Here is a 20206-nt window from a genome sequence, read left to right on the forward strand (position 1 = left end):
AGATGTGAGCGGGCTCTTATGATTTGAAAGGATTCATAAAGCTGCCGAACAAATTTGCCAACCGCCAAAAATGCTTGATTAGCACAGACAGTCCTCCATGAATTCTGACTCAGTTTTGTTTATGCCTGATCGAAGTCAACCTCGTGGCAGTGAAGGAAGCCAAGTTGGATTGGAGTTTTAGAACACTACGTGAGGAAATGAAACAAAACAGAAGTTATCCAGTAGTTACCTTCGGGGGGCGGGCTGCTGATGTCTTCTTTCATGAACCTTGTCATGTCATTGTGGAGTACTACGCTGTCCAATGCCCAGCCCTTGTGAGCTCTGGTGATCTCCTGTCTCATAGCTGTCAAGAATCCCTGCAATCAGAGGATGCATTAATCTATGAGTGGTTTGGCAATAGAGAGTAACACTGTTCAAACAAGGTCCTTGGGACTTTACAAATTGTTACAGGTGCCATAATAACACAGGTACCTTGTATTATCAGTAATTGAAAAGATGCAAAACCAAAGACTTGGGACCTACAAACTGTCCTTGTTTTAGACAAGGCTGTGCTCTTCTTATCTGTGTTCAACTGCAAACAGATTCCACAGCGAAGAAAAGGAAACGCTGGGTGAACACTAAATAGCACTTGACAGATGTTTCACTGGTTCACAGGCAAATGGGCTACGAGAGATGAAGCCACTGGCTGGAGACTCCAATAGGCACTTGTGTAATGAGCAGCCATAGCCAAGTCAATTTGGACACATCCTTACCTGTGGATTGAAGAAGCCGGTCATCCAGAACACACTGGGACGACCCTCAAAGCACCAAGAGTGGAACTGGGCATTTCTCTCGATCAGATCGGTGAACCAGAAACCAAGGGTGGTGGACTCCCAAGAAATCTGTAGAGAGACAAGATGACAAGTGAAGACTTGTCTTTTGAGAGGACAAATCACTCATGGCGTATTTCCATTACCAAGGCCACGACAACTCAACAGAGCTACTGCAACTTCAACAAGCTCAAGAGAACTTCAAAACAAGTTTTACTCTGGCTGCATAGTTTAAATAAAAAATGTTGCACTTTTGAGGATAAGAAAAAAAAGTTTACCTTCTTCCAGCTCTGAGGCACTCTGGCATCGTAGATGTTATCCAGTGCATCTCGGAGGTTCTCACTCATGATAATGGTGCCCTCAATGGCTAGTTTGAGGTCCATGAGGGTGATACGGACCGTGGAGATGACCCTTTGCATCCGGTCAATCTCCTGACGCAGGAAGATGTTGAGAGGGGCCAGGATGCCCATCTTCTGGAGGCGGGCTCTGACCTAAGATTGGAATCAATCAGAAACGTGATAAATTCATCGTGGTCCTGTGTGTTCTTGGTAACTTGGACAGGAACGAAGATGGAGACTGATGGGTAACTGGCAATGTGAATTGCTCAAGAATATCAGCAACATGACTTTTTGGTTCACTTTGAGAGTAACATTTTCAAATAGTGCAAACTGTACCGAGGCAGACCACAAGAAAAAGAAAAAGTGAATTGGTTACTTCCACAGATCTCTTATTAAAAATCTCTGGACAAATCAAACTTTCCCAGTTTCAATGCTTCATTCTAACATTTAAAACTGCCGAGATACTTGACATTTTCTTCCCAATAATCCCTACCTCATGAGGCACATAATTTCCTGGCAGCTTCTCCAGCATTTCGTCTGCCTGTCGGTAGACGACAGATTCACGAGTCTCCCCTCCACCACCACCACTATCCTTGGGCTGAATGTTGACAATCAGTTCCAACACCTGTTCAAAGTTGAAGAGTAAATATTTAACCATTTTCCAAAGTATACAAACACCATTCCTGAATGGAAATCATCCAAACTTGCAGAAAGGTTTCGAGAGGGTTACATCTCATAACCAGAGCTGGATTTAATATGATGGAAACTTGGAAGGTACAGCTTGATAAGGAAAGGAATCTTCAATGTTTCATTATACCTCAGTGGCCATGTTGGTTTGGTAGGTGATGTCAGCATTAGGATGCAAGCCAAAAGCCTCAGGTGAATCCACTAACGGCAGGTTCTCTATAGCGCTGCGGTATTCGTCCACACTGCGACACTTTGGAATGGTGTAACCTGGAAGAAAAATGAGAAACATTGTGAACACCGTCACTGCAATGTGATTAAATACAAGCACATAAATTGGGGATTTTCCAAAAATACTTGAGGTTTGTGCTTTTGATGGTTCTTGGAACTAACCTGTGTAGAACTTGAACTTTTCCGAGAACATGTCTTCTGAGAACCAGACTCTAGCATAGGTGTTCAGGAGGCGTTTGTCGTAATCGTCGGTCACACGGCCACCATACTGCACTTCACCCAACATGTACCGTACAGTGTTCCATGAAACACCCTGTAAGGCATAATTACGTGAAAGACTGAAAAACTGTACTACTGTGTCAGAGAAAATGGTTGATGAAATACGCTTGTGATGTTACTCCCATGGATTGGAGTTTTTAAATGACTATGAGCCAGGCTATGGTGTATGATGAGCAATTGTGTGAAGTTGTTCCAAACTGACAACAGATCAAAGTAAACCAGACGCACATTGCAACAAACTACTGAGGCTCTCTTTCTAGGCAGACATCTTCTCTAAGACTTCTTAGTTCTGGGGAGACACAGACAAGCCCAGAGAGAGACACACACACACCAACCGACAAACAACCGACCTTCTTGGGGTCCAGGTCATCCAGGTGATTGTTGATGAACTGCACACTGGAGGTGAAGTCGGCCTGGTTGAACTCGTAAGGGATGTTCCAGCCCAGGGGTCCAAACTTACGCCTCTCCTGGACGGTGGTGTGCAGGAAGGCCACGGCATACAGTAGAGGCTTCCACTGCATCATGTTGGAGACTTCCAGTTGCTCCTGTAAGAGAAAAGAACAGTCAGGATTGTCTCAAAATATTTCACCATTTTAAACTTACCACCAAGCACCAAAACAGGCTACACAAGTTTAGTTTCAAAGGTTTTGTTTTTCAAATACAAATCTTTTCATCCGGGTCAGAAATTACCCTGCCAATACTCATCTCAGGATGGCTTTTTAATCTAGCGAGTCACATCTACAGGAGAGCTATTTTAAACCTAGCTTGTGCTACCATTTAAAGGAATTAGAGTCACATTGGTGAATTTCCAGTTTCGCTACTCAGCGCCGTAGAATTACAGCCAGAGGATGGAGTGATTTTTAAAATTTGTCTACCTGACTGATACCAGCATAGGTTCTCTTGAGGCCTGCTTTGATGCCCTGTGGAGGCTCGTTGGTGTACTTGATGGACACCTGCAGAAGGTTGATGGGGAACTTGGGATGTTCCTCCGTGGTGATCCAAAGACGGAAGGACTCATGAACATTCTCCCCTGACAGGATCTGAGGGAACACAGGAACGGAGTAAAAATGTAAAACTGACATCAGCGATAGATGAAGTTGATTAAGATATTCACAAATTGAAAATGTGCCTTTCTTCTCCATCTTTCCTGGACTACTTCTTAACTTTAAAACTGAACTAGGATTATCCTCTTTGAGCAGAACCAAGACGGGGCAAAATTTTCCTTGCAATGGAGGCCCCTTTGGTGAGAACTGCACTTTGCTGACTTACAGACGAAGGAGTGCTCGTGTTACGGTCTTGTTGCTACCAACCAAACGAACACTTCCCACTGACCAAGGCTGATATTCTCTGAACTCAACTCACAGTGTCCAGCAGTTCGTCCAGGAATCCCAGGCCAAGATGGCAATTCTGGAGCAGGACCCATCCGCCTTCAGACATGAATGTGTTGAGCAGCTTACGGGCATGGACCTCCTGTCCCTGACCCATACTGATGGAACGACAACCTGAATAAAATCCCCAAAATATGATACACGGATAAAAACTCACAACCTCTCTAAGGGACTTCAGTCATCAGCTCTGTTACGGTTTGCCAATTTGAAAAGTCACTAACGTGAGGCTACATAAAGCTATAATGTACTGGTGCAGATCTCACCAGATTTTCTTTTTGAGGATCACTCTGAAAGTTAAATTACAGGATTGTACCTACTTTGATGATAGTTTTTTTATTACCCATACGATGATTATGAAATAATTGAGCTGTTTCTTCTTCATCTCGTGGCTTTGAGTGGTGTCAAGGAAGAGCATGACATTTTACACTGAAACAAGGATCCCTTGGTGGGAGCTTGTCACGTGAGCGTGCAGGTTTACGTGCGTTTGGGCTGGGGTGTGGTGAGCACCTGCAACCAATTTATATTGGATTGTATGGTCCTTGGGTGTGGGCTAAGTTCAACAACTTGCAAGCAGCCTGTCTCCGCATTGCCAGTAGGGACGCACAGATCTGCACGTCAATGAACTTACGTATGTTCATCTTCTTAGCCAGTCCCTCGATGGAGGCGGTAGGATCTGATCCCATGGACAGGAAACAGGTCATGGGCGTCTTGGTGTCGCTTTCCTCCCACATCTTCTCCATGTTCAGGATCACACCTTCGGCAAACTACAATGAGAAGGGAAAAATTGTCAGTAAGAAAACTAGGGAGTTGACAAGTGCAGAAGTTGAAATGGAGGATTGTGTATAAAATTGCAGGTTAAAAAGGTTTTTTTGGGGGGAGCTGGGAAGTAAATTGGACAGTTACGGAGATGATTAGTAAATCGTTGACACGAATATTGTCGCTTTTGCATTATGTGGGTCAGCAAAATATAAAATGTGAAGATCAAAATGAAATATTAAAAGTGCTAATTCAAATAACATTGATGGAAATCTTTACAGGCCTGTAAACCAATCAATGTTTCAACATTAAAATATATGAGCCAAGCTTTAGTTTCAAAGCCTGACCTACCTTGACGCCAATAGAATCAGCAATGTACTTCCTAGCCTGTGGGATGGTCCGATCAGGACACCAGGATCTGACCAACAGCAGCTTCCGGAAGACGTCCAGGGAGGAGGAGTAGCCGTCCGGTATGGTAGCCTCCTCGGGCGAGTCCTCGTCAAACCACTGTTTCCAGGCCTTGTCGTTGCGGGCCACCTGGCCCACAATCTGACTGAACTGGGGCAGCTTGCTCAGCTGGACCAGGTTGAGCCAGGTCATGTCCAGGATCCACTTCTTGGGCTTGGGCTCCACGGCATTCAGGTCCAAGGCGGCTCCACCTGGTGGAAAGACAGGCATCCGAGTACTTGTGAAATTGGTGTACCCGTCTCATTTTTATGACTTGAGAAAAGACTGAACTGGAACAACAATCTGTCTTCTGAGTAACAAACGTCAGGCCAGATATATCATTTTTAAAAGGCAATGTCCTAAATGTATGAATCCAGCCAAGGAATCATGGATATGTCCATAAGCAAGGTAATTTACAGCAACAAAATATTCCTCATACACAGAGCAACGTCCATTTTGAATGAACAAAATCCTACTTTTAAAATTTCCTTCAGATAAGTACAAACGCGACTACAAATAGGAAAACAAAAAGTGTACAAGTTGGAAAATAATTTCAGGAATGGACCGGAGATCGACCCACCTTTGATGAACGTCTGGAACTCATTGTGTTTGATCTTCCCTGATTGCATGTCAATCTTGAGAGCCAGAAGAATGGTGAAGAGGAACTTATGGTTCTCATACAGGCCTCTGGCTGTGTAGGTAAAGACCTCATAGGTCATATACTCAATGATGTTGGCGATACGCTTGGAGGTGATTGGACTCTTCTGTGACCTGAAGATAAAAATACAGGGGACGAAAACAGTGTAGTTTGGATCATCTTGTTTTTAATCTTAAAGGTCTTCAGGAATTATGATCTGAGCGGAGGACCGTGCAATAACAGCCATCTTTATGCAGGGACTCGTAGAACTCAGTCACTGACACTGACCTTTGGATAAGGTCCTTCAATTACAATCCTCCTGTTGCTTCACTGACACTTACCTGGCCATTGAAATGTCAAATATACCCAAGAACTGCTTCAGCGAAGTCTGGTACATGACGTTCACCATGCTCATTTCAGTGATCAAGAAGTACAGCGTACTGCCTCGAGTAGCAACTAGAAAAAGTATGGACATACAGGAAATTAAGTAGAATAAAAGACTAGCAGGATTCTAACGACAAATTTTCCATTGCAAAGACGGAGTCGAACCAAATCATAAAGATGTTACCTGGCCTGAATTCCTCTCTGGCTGTATTGATCCTGATCTCAGTCTCAGCAGCAGTGGCGAGTTTCTCGCTCACATCCTCGGCGGTGATCTTGGTAACTCGCAGCACCTCAATCAGCGACTCATCCTCCACGAGGGAGCCCTCCGTGCTGGTCAGGCGGTACAGGAGGTTGTCCTCCAGCTCCTGCATCTTGCGCTTGTTGGCCGTCACCTCCTCCATCAGCTTGGTGCGCTCAGCTTCCAATTCCTGTTAATCATCAAAAGCATTTTAATAACTTCCTCCAAGTTTATTCTAACCCTCTTAGAGTTTATAATTTAGCTCTTCCCACTGAGAAAAGCTCCAAAAAGCATCTCTTTATTTACTCTTAGGGCTTTTTTGAAACTTCTCATAAAAATTTGAAATTTATATGGATAAATCAAAGCATTACTTAACCAATTCACTCATTAACCAATCAATGAATTCCACACCTGTTTCTCAGTCAGGATGACAATACCCAGCAGCTGATCTTCCAACCCCTTCATGGTGACAGTGAAGTCGATGATGGAGGTGCGGGCGCTGATCTCGGGGGTGTAGGCCGGGTTGGCCAGCTTGGTAGTCATGTAGAGGCGGAACGCGTTCATGACGTCGCATTCCTTATCACCCACTTTCACCTGTTGGGGGCATGGACAGCATGGATTCAGAGGCCGCATATTGACGCTATGGGCTGAGCAGAATTCATCTTAATGGAGGTACAGCCAGCACATGCATTATTATACAAATTTATGAGAATGGATACCATGAAAACAAAATCCCACTCAAAACTGAAAGACAATACTTAAGCTAAAAGTATGTTCCCCACTCTTCAAACCTGTCTGAAAATCCAACCTTTTATTTTGTACCACCAACAGAATACAAAACTCCGTTGTTTGCAACCGACAAACACAGTGTGAAATATCTACGATCATCAAAGGTATTTCAGGGTTATCTTACATTGAGAGCTATCTGTCTCTCACCTTGTAAGTTGACCCCGACTTGATAAAGTTCTTCTCCAGGACATTGTCCAAGGCAGGATCCAGCTCCTCGCCGATATCTTCAATCAAGAGGGGGCGGCCTAGAGACAGACTGTCTTCCAGATGGGTTCGGAAGTACTTGTGATTAAGGGATGTCACCTGTCAAAATGATGATCAGAAGGATTCAGTATATGTCAAGGCATGTCCTGAAACATGTCTTAGACCATCACGCAAGGTATCGTGGTACGACTACACTGACTGAACTGTATACAGACCAAGAAATCTGGTACCTTGTTTTCAACTATGTAACCAAACCTGTTGGCCCAGTCATCCAACTGGTCAAGTGACTTAATTGGTCGAGTGGCCTAACTGATAATGTGACCCAATTACATCTCTCCTCTGACCCACCTTGAGATGTCATCTGACCACATGGCCAAAAAAATCATGTGATATCATCTGTCACATAATCAGCCCAATCGCATCTCTATCCATTTTACCTGTAGCTCGTTGGCAGCTTCCTTGTTCTTGATCCACACCTTGCCCTGCCCCTGGGGATCAATCAGGAGTGGGTAGCGGGTGGCTTTGGTCACGATGATGCCGTTCTGGATGGACAGTTCATCATTGGGTAGGCCCTGGAGGTTCCATTCGCCAACTGTGGTGTTGTCCACCAGCATGCCAGTGATGTTGAGTTCCTGTAATGAGGGATAATTTGATTTTGTGACACAATGTTGTCAGGGATGAATGAACATAAACCAAGCGCATCTTGGAACCAAGAAACCAAAGTCTACACTGGTTAGTGTAAATACACTGAAGTATTTATTATCTGAGGAATTTCAAAGACAAAATAAGCAATGGGATAATAAAATTACTTACTTTGTAGGACTTTTTAGGACCTGGAATTTTTAACATATACGCTCTTTTTCTTAAAACTCGCAGTGAGAAGCCTGAGATACTTACATCACTGTATGGAATTTTGTTGATCATCATTTCTTTCTTCCAGCTCTTGAGCAAGAGGTTGCGGAATTCTTGGTTGAAAGGACCGGAGTAGGACAGGAAGCCAGTTGCTAGGAGGACATCACCAACCAACCTAGTCACAGATCACAAACACAAACTCTGTGGTCTTCCTGGACTGTAAACAACTCACACGAGTCAAGTGATTGTGACGGGGGGATTGTTTCTCCAATTTACGATTTCTAATCTATAAAACTCTTCCCACTATGAAGTCCTTGTACATTTGCCAGGACCCATATTTCAACTTGGTTATATTTCTCAAGGCAACCCTCTCAACACTGGCCTAAAGGAAGTTACAAGCATAGACCATTGGACTTTCTGCAAGTTGGTGTCATACCTTGTTCATAAATAAACCACTGCAAGAGTGTCAGGCAAATCTCAAATCAATTTCCCAACTTCCCTTACCCCCCAAAAACCTACCTGTTGATCTGATCCTGGAAGCGTTTGCTGGCCTCTGTCCAGCGCACCTTCTCTCCACCAAGTCCTTCAATGAGCGCCGTGGCGTTGGTCATCTTCCTCCGACAGCTCTCAGCGTCGTCCAGGAGTGCTTGCTTCTCAGCGATGGCCGCATCGTACATGGCCTGCACTACATCTAGCTCTTTCTGTTTCTCATCCAGTTGGTCCTGGGCTTCCTTCAGGGAGACCATGGCCTTGTTGAGACGGGCTTCTTGAACGGCCAAGTTAGCCTGCACAAGGGGAAACATAACAGCAATGTGAATAACTTTCCAACATAAAAGACGTAACTGAAAAGGGGTTTGAACTGGGTCCTCTAGGATATTTTACCAGTGCTTAAAAACAAACAAAACTGAGCTTTCAAGCAGCACATTGGTAGCTTTTGCTATACCGAAGTCTTGTCTGCCTGGCAAATTGGATATTGACGAAACAACTAGGGCATCTACGAAAATAGTTGGGACTTGACCCAGCTTTTTTTACCTTCAGAGGCAAGACTTCCTTGTTGATACCAAAGAAAAAGGCCATGGCTACAGTCCAAGAGCAGAGCCCAGCGACATCACCACAGCTCTTCTTGGCTGACTCCAAGTTATAGTCATCCATCGTAAGGTAGGGCTGAAGTAACTCCACAGTCTCTCCATTAATAGAATCCTGGAAAACCAACATCAAATGAAATTTTGAAGTAACAGAAAAAATATGTTGGCATTTGTCACATAGGACTGATGCCAGGAGAAGATGGAGAGGTTGGCTGTGAGTTGCTGATTTCAGCTCACCTTGGAGAATGACAACAGATCCTTCAGGAAGGAGCTGCCGCCCATCAGCTTGAGGGCTTCGGACCAGGACGGCTTGGGGCTGGGCCTCTCCGGGTCCAAGGTGGTGGACTCCAGGTGGCGCTGGAAGAGCAGCAGCACGCAATCCATGATGCGCATGATGAGGTGAGGGGGCTTGGCCAGCTTGCGGACGGTGGCGATGTGGGCTGGCTTGATGGTGTTGAGGGCAGCTTCTGCTTCCTCCAGGGCCGGCTTGGCTGCCTCCAGTTTCTCCATGGCTTGGGCCTTGTCCACCTGTCAGTAACAAATACAGACACACGCTGACATAACTAAAGTAACATTTCTTGAGAGGAGGGGCCTAGGGAAATGAACAAGTAAATCTGACTGAGGTGGGCTGTTAACCTGTCAGCCAAGTAATTCATGACGTGTCCTTTTGTTAGCGAGGGCTACAGAGGGTTCTACTACTCTTATTATAACACAAACTCAACCTACGTTGATTTCGTCCACAATGGCCTGGGCTTTGTCTTTGACCTTCTGGACCTGAGCCTTGACCTTCTCGGCAGCCGAAGCACTGACCGTCACCTCGGCCAGCACCTGGTCAGCCTTCTTGGAGGCCACAGCCAGTTCTTTCTCCTTGATCACCAGTTCCTTGCTCAGCTCGTTGACCGAGTGAGTGGCCTCTACCAGCTTGGCCAGACCTGAAGAGGAGAATATTCTAGTCAATTAAGAACCTCTCAAAAGATAATTCCGGATTCTGTTGCGCAAGATACCTACAAGTTGTATTTATCCAGTAGGTACAAGAATTCACTCCAGGTAATTAAATATTTATGAGAGAAACAGTGGATAGCCTGGTAGAATATAATGTTGAATGATAAATACTCTCAGAAAGCATGCATCGTTCACCTGAACAATACTGCAGAGTACCTCATATAAATGTTAGTAAGTGCAGTTACAATCTAGTTGCTCAACACAAAGAGAAACACTGCTAGGAAGTACACATGGCCTTGATCGGACATACTGTGGCATTTTTACAGGAAAGAACAGAAAGTCTTTCATACTTCGGATATCTCAAACCTAAATTTGAAAATGAAACAGAATCCCCCCCCCAAAAAAATGCAGAACTGGCAAAGTACCTGTCTTCATTCTCTGAGCCAGGACCCCGATGGCATCCAGCTTCTCGTTGTAGATAGACTTGTAGCCATCAATAAAGGACAGGTAAGACTTGGGGGTCACATGGGCCTGGCGACGGTAGCGCTGGAAGTACTCCACCGTGGTCTCAGCAACCAAATCCTTGGGTGGACAACATTTTCTCATCAATTGCATTGAATCAATACAAGCCACTTACAATAATTTGTACAACAAATTCAGAGTAAAACAATGAAGTCTTCATATTTCATGGCTTTTGAACTGTCTTAGCTACCACTGCAAACCCAACACACACTGCAATGATCTTATAAAACAAAACATGACTGACTTAAAAAAAAGGTCAGATAAGTTTCAGAAAAATTCCAGTTTTGGCTTTGACACACAAATGCAATTACAGATACACTCAAAATACACTCAACAATCTCTCCTCTAAGTGTAGAACAACTATATTTATAGGGAATGATTTTTGACAAAGAGCTGATTTCTAAAAGGGAAAAACGTCAGCTAGGCCAAATTTCCATGCTTTTTATCCTACCTGGAAGCTTCCCATGGTGTTGACCACGCTGGCCTTGACCTGATCGGTGCACTCAATCTTGAAGGACGAGAGAAAATGCTGTGAGACAGCAATCAGGGCATCCTTTGGCCAGCGGCTGAACCAGTCCATGGTGCAGCCTGAGAACAAGCCGGGGAACTTCAGGGAACGATTGCGGAACTTCTCACCAACCTGTCATTCATACAACAAAAAGATGGATTAAAGTCTGATCAAGAGAATAGTACACCATGTCTAAATCTAGGGCTGGGGCTAAGAGAGACACGTGTGTCTTTAAGAAGTACCAGCAGCCACTAGCTTATGGCTCCCTAATACACGTGTTACTACAAGCCACAGCCACAACTTTCAGACAAGGTCTAATTGCAATATTCGCTCGATGACCCTTACTGAACCTCCACAAAATCAATCACTGTACGGTACCCAATGACATGTTCTTCGCACATTCTCTACCAAGAAGCAAGCTCCAAATAAGTAACTACCTTCTCTGAATCCATCAACATAACACTCCAAATGGCACCAGTGGATTCTGAACAATCCCAAAGAGTTAAGGTAGAGACAGGTAAACCGACATTTCAGGCATATGAATCGGCCCTTCCTGTGCCGAGCACGGGATGAAGAGGTCAAACAGCAAGAGAGACAAAGCGAACTTCTGGATGGAAAAAAGGGAAAAAGGCTTACAGGTGAGAAGCAGAGTACAACGTGTAGGTTGTGGCGCACACGGGTCAAGAAGTAATCATAGAGGTTCTCATTGGTTGGTGGACGGCGTGGGAACTCCTTCTTCATGACGGCAATCAGTTCACCAGTGATCTCATCAATCTCATCACGTTGGAACAAGTTGGATACCTGACGAACAGTGAAAAAAAAATCACTATAAACAGGAAGGTCCAGACATCGGGCGCAAATGTACACCATCAGAGGGCATGTCGAATGCACTCTGCATTTTCTGCATTGAACACGGTGACAAAAATTTGCAAACCAAAAATCTTTTTGACACTTCTACAAAATTCCTCTAACTTTCGAGCTGGGTAGACTCTGCAGACCAATGACTTAGAAACAAGACGAGGGCTTTTAAAGATCTGCTCTTCTTTCAAGTTGCACTCAAGTTCAGAGTGGATCCAGCCAACAGCATCTCACCTCTCCCGAGGCCACTACGTTGTTCATGTACTCCAGGAACGCCTCGTCTTTGATCTCGTTATCAGTGAAGATGAAAGTGATGCCTTGACCCTGCTGGCCAGCCGTGCGGTACAGGTATTTAAGATCATCCATCAGGTTGCTTACATTGTAAGATCTGTATTAAATATCAAGTACAGCAGGTGTAAGGTTGACGTTTGAAGGGTGGTTCCCAAAAGGGTGTGACTTCATGATATTTACAAATAAGTTTCAGGGTCATCACAGATGTCAATCTTCATCTTTGTTTAGAATGCTATACATATGAGAGACTCATGAACAAGTGGCAAGTTAAGCACACTCTCTAAAAACGATAACTAAGAAAACTTGAGGCTCTAAAGAAGATGAGCTCGCCAAAACTGAACAAGTCTTTTAATCAGGATGAGCCACTTACTTAGACAGAGTAATCTGGAATATCTTGTATCCAGCGATGAAGGAGGCCAAACGGGTCAAGCTCTGTTTGCCAGACCCGCCCACACCCACTAGGAGGGCGTTGCCTTGAGGGGTGCGAATGATACGAGAGATCTTGACCAGATGAACCATGGCATCCTGATGGGAGCAACAAGTAGGGACAGATAAGCTGGATGGTTAACTTAATATTGTCATTCACATGTCTCACTCTTTATGATACAGGTGCATTATCTTTACAACTGCTTAAACTTACAATGATGTTGGTTGAACCACATATTGATGATTACAATGGTTCCGGCGCACCAGAAAATAACATACTGTCCATGGACAGTGTACACACGCTACGATGGCCTGTGATATGGCAAATATCCAAGGCGGTCAAATCAAATGAGACTAAAACTTCTTCGAAGAGACCTAATGTCTGCATCATTTCTTTGGTAGAGCACTGGAATAGCAGTTCAGTAGTCTGGGGTTCATATCCAAAAGTTAATCGCTATTTTGAGAAGCCAACCTTGAAGAAGACGAGATCCATCTTGGCTCCACGGATGGTCTCATTGTACATGGCCATGAACGTGATGAGTCTGTTGCTGAGCTGGTCATAGTCCTCGATCGGTTCGTAGACCTTTGGGGCATCCAAGTCAGCGTCATCAGGCTCATCCCCTGGGGAAGAAAGGAGAAGCCAAGAACGTACCATTTATGTTTCTTTGGAAAAGATGAAAAGCACTTCCGGGAGTAGCGTCAGTTACAAAGTGTAACTAGTTTCAATTTGGAATTCTTATATCACTCCTGTGCAAATCTTGACACTGAGACTAGGATGAAGTCTTAGGGGTCTTGGCCGTACTTGATAACCATGTTTGGAAATTTGGTATAGGTTTTCTTGGTTTCAGTTCATACCTGTGACTTCTGGCGCATCTCGCAGGAAATCCACGAAGTAAGGCTCTTTGGAAATCTGCTCTGCTAGAGCTGTGCCGAGATCTTCCTCTGCCAACTGCCGGAATAAAGAATCAATTTTATAATTACAAACATGCTGTCGAGCAGTGATAATTGACTCTGATAGGATTCGAACCTACCACTTCTGGAATACTGTGCTGATGCTGTGAGCATTGACGATCAGAATGGAATTGACGTGACTAAAAAAGGCAGATGTGTTTACCTTGGTGAGAGCCTTCTCAAACCAATCTTTGTCCTCAAGGTTGGTGAAGCGATCAGCAATGACGCGGTAGCACTCATGCTTCCAGAGATCCAGGAGGATGGCGGTTGAAGTCACCACTTCGTAGGTGGTATTCAGCATGCCCTGGGAGAATGACATAATATTGAATGCCGTTACAATCAAACAGGAAACTTATTATTGGCAAGCAGGCCTGGTTACCGGCTAACAGATCGTAAAAAGGACAAAATAAGCATTCTTTTTACTTACCTGCCAGATTCTACTCAGATCACGCAGGTTGAAGATGTAGTGGAACTTAGCTGGGGTTGGCAACATTTTGATCTTGATGCGCTGCCAGAGCTTGCGAGTGGATGAGACCAGGCTATTAGCCAACTCGCAGATCTCCTCTGAAAAACCACGCTCCTAGAGGCGAGGAACACGATGTAAATAAGCTTGAGATTTGTGCCTGAAGTGATCTTATATGTCACCTTCAAATGAGCAATAAATGTCTTAATTCGGGTACTGTCTCACAGATCAGTGGCCTACCTTGCAGTAATGGCCGCATCCAATGGTCCTGAAGATCTTGTCGATGGAGTTGTTGGACGGCAGGGTGCAGTTGAAGATGTTGAACTGCCTCTTGAGACGTTGGGGGATGTCGTTACGGCCTCCGCCGGGCTGAATCATGGCCGCCATGAACTGGATGTCCACAATGTTGGTGAAGTCACCGGGTTTGTCCAGGTTGTAGAAGCCGCGGGTCTCCATCAGCTGACGCACAATCTCATTGGTAATCTATCCATTAGGGGGGGAAAAATTACTCCAGTAGGATTCGAACCAACAACCACTGCAAAGCTACACCAGCACTCTACCACCTGAGCTTTCTCTCGTAAGTTGGCACTGTACATTCCAATCCAAATGCTAACCCCGTTGGAGGCCAATAAAAGTAACAACTTGAGCAACAAGATCTGGATGGTTCCTCGCTTAGACAAGTCAAAGAAGCGGACACAAAGTAATTACCTGATCACCCCATTCATTGATGATTGGCATGTTGATGTCATCAATAAAGATGGTCATCTTCTTTCCTGCTGGAGGTCCGTAGGTCGTACCAACACGCTTATCCACGTAACTCTCAATAGTCCGCTGTGATAAATAGCAATCACTTGTGAAACTCCAAAAAGCAATAGCAAGAACCGCGTAGCTGAAAATTTATTTAATTCACATGCACAAATCTGTTTGTGATGCACAAATATAACTTGTTTTTCCCAAATTTTTTATTTAAAAATGTAAATTTACTACTTCCTTGAAAGGCCCGGGTTTTTTTTTACTGATATTACATTCTTTCTGTTTCAGATAAGTTTATCAACATTTCACTTTAAAATTCAACAATATTCAAAACCTTTTTCCTTTCTCTCTTTGGTTAGGGAGGTTCAGGACCAGAATCATGAATGAGAACCAAACTCCTTACCTGGTACATGTTAGGTGTGGTAGCAGAGGAGAAGTTGAGGCTCTTGAAAAGGTGCCGCTCAGGGTCATACTTGGCACAGTAACCCTTGATCACAACTGTCTTGGCTGTGCCCTGCTCGCCTGTGGTTGATAACAAAATCCTTGAGGTTGTCTAGCTTGTCACTTAAGCGAATCAAAGATGAACTGTTATTCTGCTGAAGTATTTGTTAAAGTGTTCAGGCATTACAGTATTTGGTTGCCTTGACCGTGCACTTGGTGGATTGATGTGTTTAAAAGCAGCAGGAGCTAGGAGCAAAGAAAAGCGTCGCAGGAATCGGCAAGAAGTTGAAGTGTGTTCATGGTGACCATAAAGATTTATTCACTAGTAAGCAGAAGGCTGTGGGGTTCGAGTCTCACCTGAGTAAGCTTGTGATTTTTTTCACAAACGCTCAGACAAACACCCCGTGTACAGTGTTTTTGGATAAATGTTGGTGTAAGGGCAAAACCTGTTCTTAAAAAAACATGAATTTACCAATAAGCAAGACAGCCTTGTCCTGCTTAGCGATAGTGTGAATGAGGAAGTCAGTGCGGACATTGTCAGTGTTGGGTACAAGAATGGAGGCGTAATCTGGGGTGCTGTCCTTGGGGTAGAGGTACTCTGGAACCTGAAATGAATAGAGCAAGGAAAGGATGGATCATCAAAACTACTGTGGAATCACTATAACGAGAACTTGAAATGAAATGAAATGATTGAAAACCATCAAGTTTCAAATATGATGCACAGTTAAACATAATTTTTGTCTGATTTTAGTTCAATTGTGGAAATTGAACAACACAAAGCAAAGCAGGTAAAAGCAACCTTAAGCCACATGTGGAAATAAAAACTTAATTTCCACATAATATTGAAGTTCACTTTAGTAAAAACTATCACTTTAAGCAGCTTCTGTGGTTCTCAATTGATTATGTATTGAGATCATGAATATGTATGATGAAATTAGACTTTACCCTGTCACTCCAGTGTTCCCAGTTGCCTGCATCATTCACCACATACTCAAAGATGGTGTCTTGGCTGCTTGGGTCGATGCGGGGCAGGTTCAGTCCTCCTTTATCTTTCATCCAATCCTCCATCTTAAAGAAAGTTACAAAGTAGGAATACAACATGCTAAGCACAAACACTAGATGCACATAATGCACTCATCTCATCAGATGGCCTATCACTAGATATCCGGGGTCCTGTATCTAAAATCTGCTCATCATTTTCTGTAGTGTGATAAGCAGGCTATTCTTTTTGGTTCGACAATACAATTAGAGAAGAAAGTACTTTCCATTTTTTTTTCAGTGTCCTGTTTATTATTCCGAGTTTGTTACTATCCATCCAGCGGTACTTTAAGAGCTGTGGCCAAAAGTACCACCTGAAATTTTTCAGGCAGTACCACTGATGGCTTGCTCAAAGCCAGGGTCAAGGACTGGAGAGAATTTCTGCGTTGAGTAATGGAAAACACCTCTTTACCACTTTCCGGTCATCTAGCTCCAGGAGAGCGCCGATGGACCACATCAAGGAGAAGACAAACAACCTCTCCAGATGCTCACGGGATGGGGTGCTGTCTTCGCTGGGTATGAGTCCAGTCAAGAGGTCTATGGCTTGACGGATGTACATGCACTCCAGAATCTGGAGGATGGAAAAGAGATAAGGATGGTATCAAACGGCAAGCAAACAACCTGAAGCCCATCAATCACTGTATGCTTCCCAATTTAATTTTAACCTCATAAGACACAAATCCTGCAAGCTCAGATATCAGATATTTTTCTTTATGGTGTTGTGACATTTAGAAGTTTTCAATCGATGCCTTGAAGTCGCTTTGACACAATTTATATAACGGGACTTAGGACAGCTCTCACAAAATGGCCAATTTTTCCCAGATATTAGGTCGAATGATAAATTCTTCTATGACGTGCCCACAACACAGGCTGAAGAGGTGCGACCAGAATATACATGATTTGGGTGGAAACAATGTATAAATCCTCAAAACTCATTACTTACTTGTGATTACATAACACCCTATACGACACATAAATTAGGTATGGCTGCAAAGTTCAACAGTGAGAGATTCAACTACTAAGCAAGGTCAATCCTAATGTCAATTCAACATAACCTCATTCAACCAACCCCCCCTTGTCAGGTGAAGCAACTGATTCAATCCTCAAACAAAAAAGAGCAGATGCATTTTTTTTTGGCACTTACATCCATTTTCGGGGTCAGGTTTTGTATGGCATTGTTGTAGCATTCCTTGAAGTACTCAGCAAAGAGGTTGTACAATACGTCCTGCTGAGCTGCTGGTCTGGTCAACAGCCATCCCTGGAAACAAGGTGAACGATAAACATTCCTTTATAAAAAATGCACCTGTGATGCATTGGTTCAATCCGTGTTACACATAAAATATTGATAAATTAGTCTTATTATTGTATGAGGAACAATCAGGCATTTTGTTAAGCCGATTGTACAAGAAATAGATATTATAATATACACTCAGAGTGGCCTCGAGTTTGTTTAATAAAACGACCCAATGTGTACGCTCACTAATTTTGGGTATATGCTATTTTCTGACTACACCTCAAGGAGACTTTATGGAAAGGCCTCTTCATATTTTCTAAGATTTTTCTCAGGAACTTTGAAATGTCAAACATGCACACGACTTTTACAAAAGGGCACACACAGGAAATACTCAATATTTCCACTGAAATGCAATTTTTTGCAAAGGAGCAATCAGTTGATTGTGTCAATGTTACGGCTGACAACACAAGAAGGCAGACACTCTATTGGAATTTTTAACACGTAACAGCACAAATGAAATTGCCAACAGTCCATCCGCGAAAGGCAGGTACATGTATATTGATTTTGAAAATCATTAAATTGCCAGTCTTTACAATCCAGCCGAGAGCTAGACAAAATTTGAAGCTGAGTTGTCATGGAAATAATGCTATTAAGCGTGGACTATATGATGTTTGGCATGAAGACAGACGAGGGCAAATCAACAACTGGTGAGAAAGCAACCCTATCTGCGGTGGACATTAACCACACAACCCGTGAAAGCAATCAACTGCAATGTAAATTGGACGGAAGAAGAAAACACTCAAGAGGAAAGTCTGATAGTGACAAAAATGGAAAGTGGAGGACAGGAAATTGAAAGTAGGGGGAGGGGAGTTGGAAAAAATTACTCAGTAGTGACGTCGGCATAGATGGCCAACCACTTCACCTGGCTGTGAGGCCGGTGATCATACTTTGTGCAGACAGTCAGGGGAAAATAAAAGAGGGAGTGAAAACAACAGAACTTGCAGTGAAAGCTGGTGACACACTGACAGGCTACTCCCACACCTGTGAGCCACTGAGATAATTAGACAGCACTGATTCATGTGAAATAAATCAGTTGAAGCTAGTGGACTATTTTGACACATATACAACAAAAACCATGAATACCACGGGCATTAGCACAATGGAAACAGCCTCAGAAATGCCCGAGCCAAGCCCCGTTGATCCGATTCAGATTTTCATTCACGTTTTGACAGTGCTCACTGTTGTTTTGATACTTATTTTCAACCCGACATGCCTCGTGGTGCTCTATCGTGCCAGCGGCATCCAAGAAACGACCAAAGTCTTCATGGCCGCACTCACCATCTCCGATATCTGCGTCGGACTGTTCTGGGTGCTCCCCGAGCTGACTGCTAACTTGGCTGGGGAATGGCTGCTGGGGGAATTTCTCTGCTCCGTTTGGGGTGTTGCGGCAGCATCTTTCTTCACGCTGAGTTTCTTATCTCTCGTGTTGTTGACGGTGGATCGTTTTCTTGCAATTGTCTACTCCCTGCGCTACCCCACACTGATGACTCCAACCAAGGCAAAGCTCACTGTTGCTACAACATGGACCCTGACTTTGGCCTTTTACATCATTCTGATGGGCATCTACGCACCGAATACCCTCTCCCAAGAAAGCCCTCGCAGCTGCTCTTACGGGGAGTGCGTTTTTTGTCTGTACCAGTCTGTCTTCATGATGGCAATCTCCATTGGGACCATCTCCATCCTTTATTTCTACATTCTGAATGTCGCACGGCAGCAGGCGCGCCGCATCGCTGCCCAGAATCAGATCAGCGTCCCTCAAGGTGAGCAGCAGAGAGTCAGCACCAAGTCTGCCACCACGGTGTTCATCATAACCCTGACTGTCTTTGCCTGCTGGACCCCGACTATCTGCCTGTTTGTTATCATCCCCCAAATGGAGCAAGACCCATCCACTTTCATCCTCATCGCCAACGTGGTGTTCCATTCCAACAGCTGGCTCAATATCGTCATTTACTACCTCAGAAATAAAGTACTCAGGCAAAGGCTGCATGAACTGGTAGGTGCCTGCTATCACCAGGTATTCGGATGAACATTCTTCTCAACGCAACCCTTACTTTTAGAACACCTCTAGTTGTATTTTATTCAATATTAAAAACTTATTACAGCTTGCGTATCCGGCTAAAATCAAGCTTTGCAGCCTGGCAAGTTCACAAAACTTCTTTTATAAATTTACTAATGTGCTACGCAGAGTGGGAAATATCACTATATACTAAGACACACAGCTTCATGCTTTTTAATTATGTAAATTATTCAATTTCTAGCTAAAAAGCCACAATATTAAATAAAATTTTAAGCACAAATTTGCAATGGATAAAAATAATTATAACTGAATATGGGTACACAAATATTGAACAAATTTTGATTCATTGACACTGAAATAATTAGAAATTAATCTTTATATTACATAAAAACATGCCAACTGATACATGAAGGACTTCTAAGAAAAGCTTGCTTAATTTCTCTGCAAAAATTCACTGACCTATAATTATTTTATTATATTCTATAACAAGCACTTTCAGATTGAATTAAGTCTTACATCGTGGAAAACCAAAACTGTGATCAATCTTCTGCTATGAAATCAACGACACCCTACAAAAATTG

At 43.6% G+C, this 20206-nt stretch overlaps 1 protein-coding gene across 4 annotated transcripts in view; it reads right to left on the reverse strand.

The window, feature by feature from the left end:
* The window catches only part of LOC110974415 (dynein axonemal heavy chain 5-like), a 46327-nt gene that overhangs the window by 1944 nt on the left and 24177 nt on the right, over window positions 1–20206 (reverse strand). For all 4 annotated transcript variants that reach the window (XM_022226030.2, XM_022226027.2, XM_022226028.2 and 1 more), the window contains 38 exons: window positions 17459–17572; window positions 16727–16885; window positions 16222–16344; window positions 15749–15881; window positions 15239–15357; window positions 14791–14913; window positions 14323–14565; window positions 14047–14199; window positions 13783–13923; window positions 13524–13617; window positions 13141–13289; window positions 12613–12767; window positions 12186–12339; window positions 11730–11894; window positions 11037–11225; window positions 10489–10645; window positions 9848–10053; window positions 9359–9649; window positions 9069–9236; window positions 8556–8821; window positions 8082–8211; window positions 7622–7816; window positions 7128–7283; window positions 6603–6785; window positions 6138–6381; window positions 5911–6025; window positions 5513–5703; window positions 4837–5144; window positions 4358–4493; window positions 3704–3843; window positions 3217–3381; window positions 2692–2886; window positions 2225–2375; window positions 1965–2101; window positions 1641–1772; window positions 1088–1300; window positions 753–881; window positions 230–356 (listed from right to left, as the gene is read on the reverse strand). In XM_022226030.2, the coding sequence (XP_022081722.2) occupies window positions 230–356; window positions 753–881; window positions 1088–1300; window positions 1641–1772; window positions 1965–2101; window positions 2225–2375; window positions 2692–2886; window positions 3217–3381; window positions 3704–3843; window positions 4358–4493; window positions 4837–5144; window positions 5513–5703; window positions 5911–6025; window positions 6138–6381; window positions 6603–6785; window positions 7128–7283; window positions 7622–7816; window positions 8082–8211; window positions 8556–8821; window positions 9069–9236; window positions 9359–9649; window positions 9848–10053; window positions 10489–10645; window positions 11037–11225; window positions 11730–11894; window positions 12186–12339; window positions 12613–12767; window positions 13141–13289; window positions 13524–13617; window positions 13783–13923; window positions 14047–14199; window positions 14323–14565; window positions 14791–14913; window positions 15239–15357; window positions 15749–15881; window positions 16222–16344; window positions 16727–16885; window positions 17459–17572 (6349 nt within the window). The remainder of the gene's footprint in view (window positions 1–229; window positions 357–752; window positions 882–1087; window positions 1301–1640; window positions 1773–1964; window positions 2102–2224; window positions 2376–2691; window positions 2887–3216; window positions 3382–3703; window positions 3844–4357; window positions 4494–4836; window positions 5145–5512; window positions 5704–5910; window positions 6026–6137; window positions 6382–6602; window positions 6786–7127; window positions 7284–7621; window positions 7817–8081; window positions 8212–8555; window positions 8822–9068; window positions 9237–9358; window positions 9650–9847; window positions 10054–10488; window positions 10646–11036; window positions 11226–11729; window positions 11895–12185; window positions 12340–12612; window positions 12768–13140; window positions 13290–13523; window positions 13618–13782; window positions 13924–14046; window positions 14200–14322; window positions 14566–14790; window positions 14914–15238; window positions 15358–15748; window positions 15882–16221; window positions 16345–16726; window positions 16886–17458; window positions 17573–20206) is intronic.

This window comes from Acanthaster planci, linkage group LG15 (genome assembly GCF_054643075.1).
Source record: "Acanthaster planci isolate LZ-2023a linkage group LG15, COTS_SCS, whole genome shotgun sequence".
In the NCBI taxonomy this organism is placed as follows: domain Eukaryota; kingdom Metazoa; phylum Echinodermata; class Asteroidea; order Valvatida; family Acanthasteridae; genus Acanthaster; species Acanthaster planci.